The sequence below is a fragment of the Notothenia rossii genome, assembly GCF_949606895.1.
Source record: "Notothenia rossii genome assembly, chromosome: 7".
In the NCBI taxonomy this organism is placed as follows: domain Eukaryota; kingdom Metazoa; phylum Chordata; class Actinopteri; order Perciformes; family Nototheniidae; genus Notothenia; species Notothenia rossii.
Window position 1 is genome coordinate 29,161,979 of NC_136905.1, and position 13,808 is coordinate 29,175,786.

A 13,808-nucleotide genomic window follows, 5' to 3' on the forward strand; every position below is an offset into this window, starting at 1 on the left:
ATAGCACCGGGACTGAGCCTTAATCTCAATACTCCTCAATAGAGATGACACAACCCACAGCCACCTGGGGTTTCCTATCCAATAATCCAAGCTACAACCTCTCCACTTAGATCCGGAGGCAAAATATTCAGCTCCACTATATGCTGTGATCCCTGTGAGAACACACTGCAGGCAGGGAATGACACCACGGATGACGGGGTAGCACCTGGAGTTGACTGGCAGCACCACGCCTTGGAGAACTCTGACAAATCTCTTGCGTTGCTGGCTGTTGATAGTGAAGCAGGTAATGCATGTGACTCAACCTGTCTGCCAAGAACAGGCGCAGACAGGAGGGGAAGTGTGATAAGGGAGGAAGTGTGTTAGTTTGTGACAACGGAAGTTGACTAACCTCAGTGTCAGTATAACCTGCACAACACGGATATAGCTTACAGTTGCACGCACATTTCTTAAGCAGGGTGGAAAACCTTACTTTGTATTGAATAACTAAGGACTTCAATCAAAACCCCTTGCTGTTTCTCTGCCAAATTACACATAGGGACTATCTACATCTTTTGGTGTGAGTTGTAGAGAGATTGAGATGTCTGCCTCCTCTTATATAATAAAACGAGATTGCACTTGGCTTGTGGTGCTCAAAGTGTCAATAAACATTTGAAAAACTCAAAAGCAATGTCTTTTTTCAGACCTAATTACTCAAGATAGTCAACAGACCTTGTTGTGAGCAGTTTCATAAAGGAACTATTTTCTTTCTACTGAACTACACACACAACAAGTAATGATGAGCCTCTTGTCAATGACTAGATGCACGTTTCCTTGGGAAGGGGGGTGTAGTTCGACACTCGAGTGACACTCGAGTGACACACGTGACGGCTGAGCATACCTCCTGGTATTTTCTCTCTTGGCTGAGCCAAGGCAAATCCAATGAAAATGTTAAGGAATGCATTCCTGCAGCCTTCCCAGCTCAGGTAGTCAAGGCAAGCAGAGGCGTTTCTCCTCAAACTATGCGGTGGTTACAACTGCTGGCATACCGCTACGTACAAACCAATACTTGACATGCCACAACATCAACCCAAATAGATGTCTATCACTGTAACAAAGGTCTGTGTCAAATAAAACAAATTCAATCATGTTGGTGTGACCGTGTGCACCTGATATATTGAAAATGAGATATCACACTCAGTGTTTCAACTAATACGGTCTACTTTGTGTTTTTCTCAACTCAAGGTGGAGGAAAAAGTTAAGGGTTAAACCTGCATGTAGTGTTTTATCAAATGGAGCCAGAGGTTACCTTTGTTGAGTGTTCCCTGGCTAGAGGACATCCAATGCTGCGTGCTTCAATAAATCAGTGCAGTTCAGACGTAAGCAGCCACTCATGTGTGTGAGTTATTTATTTCTAGACCGTGCATAGCAGCAGCATTAAATAAGCATATAAACGCTTGGACTCACTCTCTTTTTTTTCATGAAACTTACTATGTGTAAAAATGACACTCTGCATCGTGTACTATTGGGTCATATGCTGCTGTTACATCCTGGAATTACTCAGTGTATAGGTCGGTTCTCTTCAGTAAGACCAATAGAGCCTGAAGAGTTTCTGTTAGGGACTTTAGTGTTTTGATGTAAAGTAGAGTAACAAGTGGAGCTTGCTGCTTACCAGGCCCTGCTTAGGATGAAGAATTATGTAATACTTAGTGTCCTCAAGGCTTTTCAGTGCATGTTTTCAGCTCCAAAATGCTGGCTACTAATATTTCTACAAGCAAATGAAAACCTACAATATATTGAAACCATAGTCTCTGACATATTCCCTTGTGATACAGAAATTACTGTACTGTCAGGTAATCTCATAAACGCGCAAAACTCCGTTAATAAAAACGTACACTCTTAAGAATAAATGGTTTGATGCATATTTTCCATGACTTGTGAAAAATAAAAAACACTTACCAGAAATACTTGTGATCGTGTGGTCAATTCGGCATATATATGACACCCGCATTTAATCCAGTTTAAACTAAACAATGGGTTTCACTCTTGCACCGATGGTAGAATGCTACGAAAACAAACCGGGTTTTCTGGTGGTAAATAGTAAGGGGCAATTACAAAAACTCTAAATTGTATTGGGTTAAAGTTCAGCTTGGCCTTAGGTTTACATGCCGAATTGAAGAGAACACTCTAGATATTGACATAATGCCTTAAGTCGTTTTTAGAACAGCGTGTTAAGCTTCCACTAAGCAAATACTCGTTAAATTGCTTTGCCTGTTAACTATGTTCGGTTTCAAGGATAGAAGGCAACAGGGAGGGTGGTGGTTGTAGTAGAGGTGGGGGGCGACACTGTCAAAAGCACATGACAAAGCAGTGACGCTGTCTGCTAGCAGTGATGCTTTCTTAAAAACACTCACTACTAATAGTCAAACAGGGTTTAGGTAGACTTGGACGGGCAAAACAATATGACATGCCGTGCATATTCTCCTTGCAGGTTTCGAAACGAGCGGTTGTAAACAAGTCGACGTGGATATCATGCATACTATCGCAACATCGCGTATCATGCGGAAGAAAAAACCCCACTATTGCGATAGTAATGTGTCCACTACATGTGTGAAACTGTCTTTACACGGGCTTTATAGACTTTCATTTGCTTTTTGGTTAATGTTACAGTGCACATACCCTTCTCCGGTTAGTCTGTGTCAAATGCATCCACAGCTGAGCCTTGTACTGGATGTAACCAACTGTCAGTCTTCTTTGGACGGTGGTCGTCAACAGCATCAACAATAACGCCTTCTCACCCTTTATGGTTCGCCGTTGCCTTGTTCACCAAAGTGCCTCCGTAACACAAAAACGAGAAAAAAACGTGTCTCGGTGGTGCTTCCTGATTTAGGTACAGTGGGGATGATGTTGTTTGTAAGGGGTGGGGCGGTATGCAGCTCGAGTCCGCCAAGAAATGTCGGGCTAAAAAGCACGTTGGTGCACGTCTGTGCATGATTAGTAGCTCGTTCTTCATGGTAGGGAGGGTTCAATTAACGCGCGAAACAGAGACGTGATTTTGAAATAAAGACCGTGACTCAAACAGCTGCAGGATTGCAGAAACAGTGAGCTAAAGACGTCTTATTTCCTGCACCATTTGTCTCCATGTTCACTGGGGGCAGTGCATTGCTCAAGGGTATCGCTGTTGAGGAAGAGGTGTGGCAATCGCTGCAGTCATATTTCACCCAGTGCAGGGATGTAATACTACTACAGCACCCTTGCACTATAGGAACATATTTAGAGGCATCCAACTGTTCAGAGGTCCCCTTTCTAAATGCCATTTCTTAGGTTACATTGGGGCTGTATGTATACCGAAAATGTGTACTATTTTATTGTATGTATGCCTATTCATTTTCATTTCATTTCAAGCCTTTATTTACCCAGATGTATCCCTTGAGATCATTGATCTCTTTTTAAAGAGAGACCTGCTCAAGTAGGTTCCACATGAAACATAACCACATAAAACAACAGAACAATAAAAAGGACATCATACAGCATCATTACAGGGATTATAATTTACAATAACTATCCACATGAACAGGTACCGACAGCATCCGAGTCAGTAGCATCCAATCAAGCTTTAAAAACATTTAGTGGCACCAGATTGCTCAGTTTTCCATTTAATTTGCAGACTATTCCAAGACAGAGGAGCACCTATTTATGCCATAGATTCTTACTTGTTCGGTTTTATTTTTTATTTAGCCCATATTGAGCATTGTTGAAAGCGAGCCTGATATCATCAACACAATTTGCATAGCCTACGTCGGCTTCTCTGCAATTGCTGTGCATATAGAGGTTTTTATATATATATATAACAAAAGGCAATGTTGTGATTTCCTTTTTTGCAAATGTACACTCAATTTTGCAAAAAATACATCGGCTCCACTTAAATAAATTGAGGTAACAATTTGCGTTGATCTTTTTAAGTATTTCCAATTTGATCGATTATTAAATTAATCCGAGTACCCATTTGTAATCTGATTAACTCAAATAGTTCAGTACTACAAACATAATTGCTTTCACCTTTAAAATCTAAATTAAGTTGAACCAACTTAATTTTAATCTTAAAGATGGAGTGATATTAAGTTGCATTTTGTTTAATGTAAGCTATTGTAATTTATTTATTTAAGCCCATACTACTCAAAAATGTCCATGCAATATAATGATATACGCATTTAAGTTCCACTTTTTAACAGTTTATTTTAAAATGTTCTTTACACAATGAACTTTTTATAACAAATGTTATATAATCAGTATGCTATACATGCTACAGTAGCTTAAAACAAGTAGCTGATGACTACCTTACAGCTTGTGTTACACTGTATATGCAGTAAGCAGCTGTTGTAAATGAAGCTGAAGCTAAAATGGCTACCAGGTAACTTGATAGATTATTAGGTTAAAATCCTGTTGTTGCACTGATATATAGAGTTCTGCTTCCAGGATGAATGCAGATTGCTCCAACTCAACATGCGGTCAGCAAAGTCCGGGCAAGTTCTGGCTTGTTAATCACTGTTTATGATGATGCATCGTTGGATAATCAGGCCTTCTACGCACATGCCCAGGTGCCAAGACAGCAGTGAAAAGTGATTTGTCATATTTATTGTGTTATAGTAACAGAGATTATTAAAAGTAGGAGTGTCCCAATTATTCAATATTGCTTCCTGATCCCAATCAGAGTCTTGGAAGGATGGATTAGAATCTGCACCAAAATAAACTGCCTTTCGTTATTAAAATACAATTGGAAATTATTTTAAGAACACAAAGCATAGGTTCAACTTCCTAGCAAGATACAAAAAAAAGTAATTGGATTCATTTTTCAAAACCAGCAAAAAAGATTAAAACAATGCCTTTGTTAATGCATTTTTGGAAAATCTACTGGACGGGCCAACAAGACACATGCCAAGGGAACAAGGCAGCAGGGGCCCCTAAAATACCCCTTGAGGCAAGACTTCATTTTTATATTTGAGTGGAATGCAATTAATATACTGATAATGTCAGCAAACATTGCACCAAAGTGCTCCTAGTAGGAATGCAATTTAAAACGAGAAGTATTTTTATTGTGTGTACTCATGTAAATATCCCATGGGCCTTGTATTGATTTGCTTATTGATATTTTCTTTGTCGTCCTTGAGAAATATGTTCCCAAGTATTATTAACATAAATAATTTCCACACCATGAAAGTCTCTTTTTGTGATGTGAAAATTGCATTCTATGGTGCTGTTTAATGATCAAAGAATCCTTAGTTGTACTTCACTACGTAAAGGCCCGAAGGTACAGACTTTTATCTTCTCAGAGCACCAAAGCAAAAATGCTAAAACTTCCATGACTTTGAAAGTCCAACTCTGAGCAGATGTGAAAGTTGAAACTCCATTTTGATCTATTTATTGTATTTTTTTATTTTACTTTGGTGCGATTACATTTTGAGCTTTTTGTTCAGTCTCCTTGCGCTCTCAGATGTTTTATGTCAGGCTGTGATTGACAAGGTTATAATAGAACATTGCCAAAACTACAAAGGCATCCCATTGTTGTCATTCCTTGTTTGCCTAAAATCTGTTCTTTTTTTATAAGTTTCCATAACTGACTTTGATTAATTGTTGGAGAATTATTTTTATTATAGAAATACAATGGGTTGTCTTTTCTTTCAGAATGACTCAAAGGAGAATCAAAATTGGTTTTGCTCTTCCAGATTGGAGACATTATTGTTAAGAAAAACAATATACGATGTGACATTTCCAACCAGTCAGACAGGAATCAATAAAACCCTAAACAAGAGTTTGCAACCATGTGGTTCTTATAGTGTCTGTAGACACGGCTTTGAGCTAAATGCTAATGTCAGAATGCTAACAGGCTCTTACTTACAATGCAAACATGCTAATGTTAAGCACAAATTTAGCTTATTTCTTGATGTACCATCTTAAATTCTTTAAACTGTTCAGTGTCTCATTGTGAAATCAAGAATTCCTTGCACACCCATGCTGTACTGTATGTGTAAGGTTGAACCCCCAGATGCCATATAACCTCTCTTGTAAGCAGGTTACACATCCCAAACATTTCACAGATGCTTGATCAAAAATCTAACTCTCACAAAAATGTGACAAAGTATCTGCACACTGTATTAAAATATTTCAAATGTGACAAAGATCTCTGTAAGATTGAGACATTGCACAGTTAAAATATCTGGGAACCTTTAATACAGTGTGCATATCTATTGTCCAATTCTTGATCCAGTCCTCCTCATTAAACTGGATTTACGGAAAGAGCGGCCCCATGCCTTGGTGCAGTGGTCCCCAACCACCGGTCATTTGGTACCGGGCTGCAGAGAAAACCAGCCCAACTCATGGAAAACTGCCCATCTGGCAACACTGAGCGCGAGAGCAGTCTGGACTCTGGAACGTCATATAACGCTGTGATTTTCGTTTGGATTACTGGTCTGGGGGAAGCTTGCGAGTGTGTGTGTGTGTGTGTGTGTGTGTGTGTGTGTGTGTGTGTGTGTGTGTGTGTGTGTGTGTGTGTGTGTGTGTGTGTGTGTGTGTGTGTGTGTGTGTGTGTGTGTGTGTGTGTGTTAAACAGGAACACAGGTCGTATTATTTTATTTCGTCTTAATTATCCCCCCACAACTTGAAGGCCGGTCCGCGAAAATATTTTCGTATGAAACCGGTCCGTGGCGCAAAAAAGGTTGGGGACCGCTGGGACACCAGGGAGTGAGGGGTAGCATTGGGGTTCTTGAAAGGGTTACAGAATCAAGGGAGATAAGACAAAGGCAGGAAAAAATGACTCCATGTTGTCAGTCATATAATAATAACCCATTAGCTTTGACTTGAGCCTGGACTGATTTTAGACAGAGATATAGTAACTAGTTGTCATGGAAATGGCCAGACCTCAGTTGAGGTAATGGGCCTAAAACAGCATGGATTATCCATCACAGTAACTCAGGGGAAGGGGGATTGTGGTTGTTTGTCATCTATGTATCTGTGTTGAAGGACGCAAGTGGGTATTACCTAGCATCCTCATATTTCCTCTACTCAAAACTAGAAACCACGATATCCTCAGTTATTGTTTCAAAATCCCCCATTGATTACAGGGTGTTCAAGGCAGACGAGGACAGATGGTGATGTAGCGGGCCTGCAACAGACACATCGTCCTGATTTCATGTTTTCATGTATGAGTGGATGTTTTGCTTGATTACATGCTGGAAATATATCCAGGTGTCTTGCTCTTGACCGTTTTGTTTCCAAATGTAATTAGCTTGATTGAAAGTCCTCATGTATACAGCAGCAGTATGGATCTCCTCTCATCCTCAACTAAAGGGTTATTTTGTTAGAAGATGTTTCAGCTATATGTTTGGATTGTACAATCTCATTTTCTTCTGGTTTGTTTATAACAGAACCACCAATAGGCCTACAGTTGTCAGGGGGAAATGGCCTCACTGTTAAATGTCTATCTTCATTCTAAAAAGCTCTCATGTGTGAACTATATAGGGAAATAAGGACATAATAGGTATATAATAATAACCAACTATATTTTGACAATTTGTACATAATAAGCCTCTAAATTAGAAAGCTAAATGTGAACTTCATTAAGCGAACATTTCTTAACATTTCTTAATTAACTTAGCGCATATCCGTACAGTACCTCAGAGTTGCTTAGCAATTACTGAATTTTCGGGTAAGATTTCTAACAAATAGAGATAATGATGTGAAATTACTCTGAAACACACAAGGGCCTCATCTTGTAATCAATGTCAGGGTTTGAGTTTTGTTGTGTCTAGTTTTGGGGTTATTTTGCTTTTCTGCTCTCCCTGTCATGTTTTCCTCCTTGTTTCTTGTCTGGTCCTTCTCCCTGTGTTTTCCTCCCTGTCGTTAGTTTCCCTGGTGTGTCTAATTGTGTTCACCTGTTGCCCTTGTGTTTCTCCTTCCCTGCCCAGCTGTTTCTCGTCTCGTGATTATCCCTCCCTGTATTTAGTCTTGTCTCTTCCTGTGTTCGGTGTCGGTTCATTGTTTGTTTGTCCTCCCTTCACGTCACGTCTCATATTTTTCTCTCCTGTCTTCCTCCATGTTTTTCACGGTCAGTTTTTATGTTATTGTTTTCCTGAGCTACTGTTTGATTCATGCCCTGTTTTTGTGATCAGCTTTGCAATAAAGCTCGCTTTTTGTTTTCTAGACCAACTTACCTTTTTTTGTAGTCTGATTTTGGGTCCTACCTTTCCAATACCGTAACAGAATGAACTGACCAACTTTGGACTCAGCAGACTCTGATTATTTTGCTCTACAGGCGGAATGTCTTGGGTACTCTCTGGAGTACATTTTTTATACTTGGAATGGCGCCTCATCTAGACGGGGTAGAGAGGCTGCGTTGAAGGAGGCACGTCAGGAGGTTGCTCGCAAGCGCTGGCTCAGGAGCATGTTGCCTGAGTGGCTACAACTTTTCACAAGTTGTCCTGAGGACTTGTCCGAAACCTCTAACCCTTTCCTGGGGTATGACCAGGCCTTGGGAGGCCCACGGATCCTCCAAAGAATCTCTAGGAGACGCAAGACCAAGATTCCAGCCCATGCTCCAGTGGTTCTGGTTCCAGTGCCGACCCACACAGCCATGTTTCCGGCTCCAGAACCGGCCAATACAGCCATGGTTCCGGCCCCAGCAGCCATGGTTCCAGCCTCAGTCCTGGCCCCAGCAGCCATGGTTCCGGCCTCAGTTCTGGCCCCAGCAGCCATGGTTCCGGCTCCAGAACCGGCCCACCAAGCCATGGATCCGTGCACCAGTACCGGCCCACACAGCCATGCTTCCGTGCTCCATTACCTGGCTTACACAGCCATGGTTCCGGCTCCAGTACTGGCTCTCTGGCCGACGCCAGCTCCCCGTGTCCTGTTGGCGTACCGGCCGACTCCAGCCCCTCGTCTCCTCATGGCTCTCCGGCCGACGCCAGCTCCCCGTGTCCTGTCGGCATTCCGGCCGACTCCAGCCCCCCGTGTTCTGTCGGCGAACCGACCGTCTCAAGTCTCCTCTCGTGTTTGGTCTTAGGTCCCCTCTCGAGTCTCTTCTCGAATCCCCTCTCAAGCCACCTCTCAAGTTCCCTCTCGAGTCCCCGCTCAAGTTCCCTCTTGAGTCCCCTCTCAAGTCACCTCTCGAGTAGGCCTGTCGCGATAATCGATAAATTGACTTATCGTACGATAAATAAAAATGGACTCGATAACTTTTCTGAGCTCGATAAATTGCCGTTTACATAAAGATGTGACCAGCATTTTAGCCTGGAGCGCTGTGGCTGCCAGGCGCGCTGTGAGGGGCGGGGCTGACACACAGCCAGGTCAGGACACTCCGCGTGCACGTGCAGCAGCGGAGAAGCCAAATTAATAATATAGCGACAAGCGGGAGACAACGTGTGACTTACTCGCGGGGAATTTAAAGTGAAATGGAATTGGTTCCAAAACCTAACTACACATCTCGATTCTCCGGTGTGGCAGTATTTTGGATTCAAACCAAATCAATGAGGCGAACCTACGGACTTGAATGAGCCGGGCGGTGTGTCGCATTGGTTTAAAAAAGGTAGTGACAAAAGCAGGCAATACCACGCATTTTAAACCACCTAAAACACAACCACCCCATTCCGTTTTCCCAGCTGGGAGCAAACACGGCAGCTGGAGATGGAGAGCCCCCGCCCGACAATGCAAACATGTTGGTATTCCTTGCTCGAAAACTTAGAAAACAGATTTGGATATGGCCTGTTGAGGCATCTGGGTCTTTGACAGTAGACTGTACACTTGACTGTTGTTTTAAGGAGGTTTTTTTGCTTGTGAGATAATGTGTGCTCATATGTATTTATTTATATATATATATGAGAGAGAGAGCTCTATTTTCCAGCCTGACTCTATTTAATTTATTGTTTTGGTTGTGTGTGATTTAATTAATTTATTATAATTTAATTAATCTGTTTTATTTATTATATATAATTGGTATATTTTAATATTATTTCACATTTCATTTGCTATGTTGAATGTTCAATAAAAAGTTATGTTTGAAAGGATGTACTTGAATTATTATTATATATTATCATTATGTCTAAAATGGTCTTAAAACGGTGCCGACAATATTATCGTTTATCGCAATAATTTCCAGAAAAATTTATTGTCCAACACAATTAAATATCCTGACAGGCCTACTCTCGAGTTCCCTCTCGAGTCTCCTTTCAAGTGCCCTCTCGAGTCACCTCTCGAGTCCCCTCTCGAGGCACCTCTCGAGTCACCTCTCGAGTCTCCTCTCGAGTTCCATCTCGAGTCCCCTCTCCAGTCAAGTCCCTTCTCGAGTCCCTACCCAATGTCCAGGTCCGTTGTAGGTTCCGCTGGGGGTCCTGCCAACTCTATGTCCTATCCTGTTGGGGGTCCCGCCGACTACTCTTCTGCCGGGGGTCCTGCCAACCCTATGTCCTGTCCCGTTGGGGGTCCCGCCGACTACTCTTCTGCCGGGGGTCCTGCCAACCCTATGTCCTGTGCCGTTGGAGGTCCCGCCGACTACTCTTCTGCCGGGGGTCCTGCCAACCCTATGGCTTGTGCCGTTGGAGGTCCCGCCAACTACTCTTCCGCTGGGGGTCCTGCCAACTCGATGTCCTGTCCCGTTGTGGGTCCCGCCGACTACTCTTCTGCCGGGGGTCCTGCCAACCCTATGTCCTGTCCCGTTGGGGGTCCGGCCTACTACTCTTCTGTCGGGGGTCCTGCCAACCCTATCTCCTATGCCGTTGCAGGCCCCGCCGACAACTCTTCTGCCGGGGGTCCTGCCAACCCCATTTCCTGTTCCATTGGAGGTCCCGCCGTCACCTGTCTCGCCGGGGGTCCTGCCAACTCCTTGTCCTCTTCCGTGGGGGATCCTGCCGACACCTGTCCCGCCGGGGGTCCTGCCTACTCCTTGCCCTGTTACGTTGGTGGTCCAATCGACACTAGCCCTTGCTCCATCCGGGGTCCCATTGACACCAGCCCATGTCATGTCCAGGATCCTGTCTACGCCCGTCCCACCGGCTCCGGTTCCTGTCCGGCCGACACCGGGTCCTGCCCGTCCTCCGGAGTTCCCCAGCCGCGGCCCTCGCCCTCGGGCCCGTCCTAACTGACTCTTCCAGCCGCTGCCTACGCCCTCATGCTCGGCCCCCTGAGTTCGCCCGCTGTGGCCTTCGCCCCTTAATGAACTCTGCCTTGCCCCGGGCCGTCCGCCTGAGACCTCCTCCTCAAACTCTGCCTTGCCCCCGGGCCGTCCGCCCGAGACCCCCTCCATGGAATCTACCTTGCCCCCGGGCCGCCCGCCCGAGACCCCCTCAATGAACTATGCCTTTCCTGGGCTGTTGACCGAGACCCGTCCTCCGGACCCCCTCCACTCCCCAGTTGGAAGTGTTGGACTTTGTTTAGGGACGTCTGGAATCCGTCCCTTGACGGGGGGTTATGTCAGGGTTTGAGTTTTGTTGTGTCTAGTTGTGGGGTTATTTTGCTTTTCTGTTCTCCCTGTCATGTTTTCCTCCTTGTTTCTTGTCTGGTCCTTTTCCCTGTGTTTTCTTCCCTGTCGTTAGTTTCCCTGGTGTGTCTAATTGTGTTCACCTGTTGCCCTTGTGTTTCTCCTTCCCTGCCCGGCTGTTTCTCGTCTCGTGATTACCTCTCCCTGTATTTAGTCTTGTCTCTTCCTGTGTTCGGTGTCGGTTCATTGTTTGTTTGTCCTCCCTTCACGTCACGTCTCATGTTTTTCTCTCCTGTCTTCCTCCCTGTTTTTCACGGTCAGTTTTTATGTTATTGTTTTCCTGAGCTACTGTTTGATTCATGCCATGTTTTTGTGATCAGCTTTGCAATAAAGCTTGCTTTTTGTTTTCTAGACCAACTTACCTTTTTTGTAGTCTGCTTTTGGGTCCTACCTTTCCCATACCGTAACAATCAACACATTGTACTCTTGCTTTTGCACTAATACTAAAAGTGGATGTGGCTCCCATTTGTTTGTTGACTATGGCTGTGAAGTTTGTTTTTTGGCCATCGCCATCTTTGTTTTTTGGTACAACAAGACGGTGCAGCTAAGTAACACGCTGAATGACACTGGTTGTTATTCAACCTAAATATAACAATTACATTTGCATGAACATAAAACACATAAAAGGACAAAGAGCACACCCAAACCAGACAACTTTGCAGAATGAACCTGTTAATCACAAGGTAGCCATGCCTGAAAACATTTGCTGCATACTCATCTATTTTACTATAAATGGGACCTTAACTTACAAAATGAACTTCATCAACCAGCAAAAGGATAGTAAGCTTACTTGGAGATTGCTTACTGGGGTTATAAATCAAGTGAGAAGTAGGGGCAACAAAAAACTGTTGATCATTTATACACGTTGGTTTGACCTTTATATTATTTGTACAAAGAAAAATATGTGTTCCAAATTTGGTATTATTATTAGTTTTGTTATTTATGCAGTTCAAAACGAGAAATATATTATCACATTAAGCTGATTCGTTATTGGCATGATGTTAGAAATTACGTTATTTTTACCTTTTTGTCGATGTACGTTAATGTTTTTTTCCATGTGATTTAGATCTACCCAAATGCGTCTATTATAAAGTTGTCTAGATGTTTATGATGATGTAATCATTTTAAAACAGTTTTTCGATAAGGTGTCATATGAGTTGACCACGCTCCATTATCTTTTTAGCCTTTCAGTCTAATCCCGTAGTTCCATAATGAATTCAGCTTTAGTCCTGCTTTGAAGTAATGTTGGCTTGTTGGCCTTCCTATAAACAACCCATACCTAGAAATAGGTTTACGTGTTAAAATGTATAAAATACAAAACAAGGTTATGAAACAATGTTGAACCGAGGAATTGTTCTGATTTTTCTGTACGAAAGAGACTCAAGTAAACACCTCAAGCAATGGCAACAGTTGCCAAACATGACGCAGGGAAAGGAATTGGAAAATTGGAAAAGTAATTTAGACAGTGACCTCAGTGAACATGAATAAATACCAGTTATTTGACTTCAAAATGATTTCTCAGTTTACAAATTCAGTCTTAATGTTCAGGGTTATACTGACAAAAAGGCACTTTGGGATGTTGTTGGAGCAATTGCACCTTATCTCTGTACATTTAGCTAATGACCTACAAGGGACCTGGATATTAAACATCGCCTGGTTTCACTTTTCACGGTTTAATCGCGTAGAAGGGGGGAAAAGCAGAGATAACATCGCAAACACCGAGCGAAGCCACGAGCACTGGCAGACAGAGCAATACATACAAATCATTCACGCAAAGACTCTCATCTCACAATGGATTTGACTGGTAAGGCTGATAGATATGACAGTATGGTAAGGACACAATGGATTTGTCGTGCTGATGTCCAGGATGGCTACACATTTCACCCCAGAATATAACAAATTAGCTCTACAAAATAGAAAATGTAGATCCTCTGAATTTCCTCTATCACTGTTTACTCTTACTGATAATGGTGACATGTGGAAGTAATAAAAATACATTATTAAACAGCCTTTTCATTTTTGACTTTATCTGGCAAAGCAATGCACTAATGGCTAGAACTGACCTGCTTTATCTTTTTGACAGAGAATGTGCAATAAAACAAGTCCGATTCAGTTATGCGATACTCACAAAACAAAGACAGCATATTATTCAGAGAATAGCATTTCGTGGTGGAAGAAATCTATTCAAATTGCTGCTCTGTGGTGCAAATCCCTACATTTACGACAACCTTCTAAGGGCATATTCCCAATGTGATTATGCATCCTCAAATATTGGAGCTGTATCTGCAATTGTTATTTGGAACCACAG

At 42.7% G+C, this 13,808-nt stretch overlaps 1 protein-coding gene across 3 annotated transcripts in view; it reads right to left on the reverse strand.

The window, feature by feature from the left end:
- LOC307047614 (myelin basic protein-like) overlaps positions 1–13,808 on the reverse strand; it is a 143,560-nt gene that overhangs the window by 64,585 nt on the left and 65,167 nt on the right. Inside the window, exon 1 of one of the 3 annotated variants that reach the window (XM_079694637.1) lies at positions 2,656–2,882. The exons of 1 other annotated variant lie outside the window; for it this stretch is intronic. Coding sequence is in view for 1 of the 2 variants with exons in the window: in XM_079694636.1 (XP_079550762.1) it covers positions 1,936–1,987 (52 nt within the window). In the remaining variant the exon portion in view is untranslated. Of the gene's footprint in view, positions 1–1,935; positions 2,003–2,655; positions 2,883–13,808 lie in introns of those variants that run through there. One more of the 3 variants, XM_079694636.1, reaches the window with a different exon arrangement.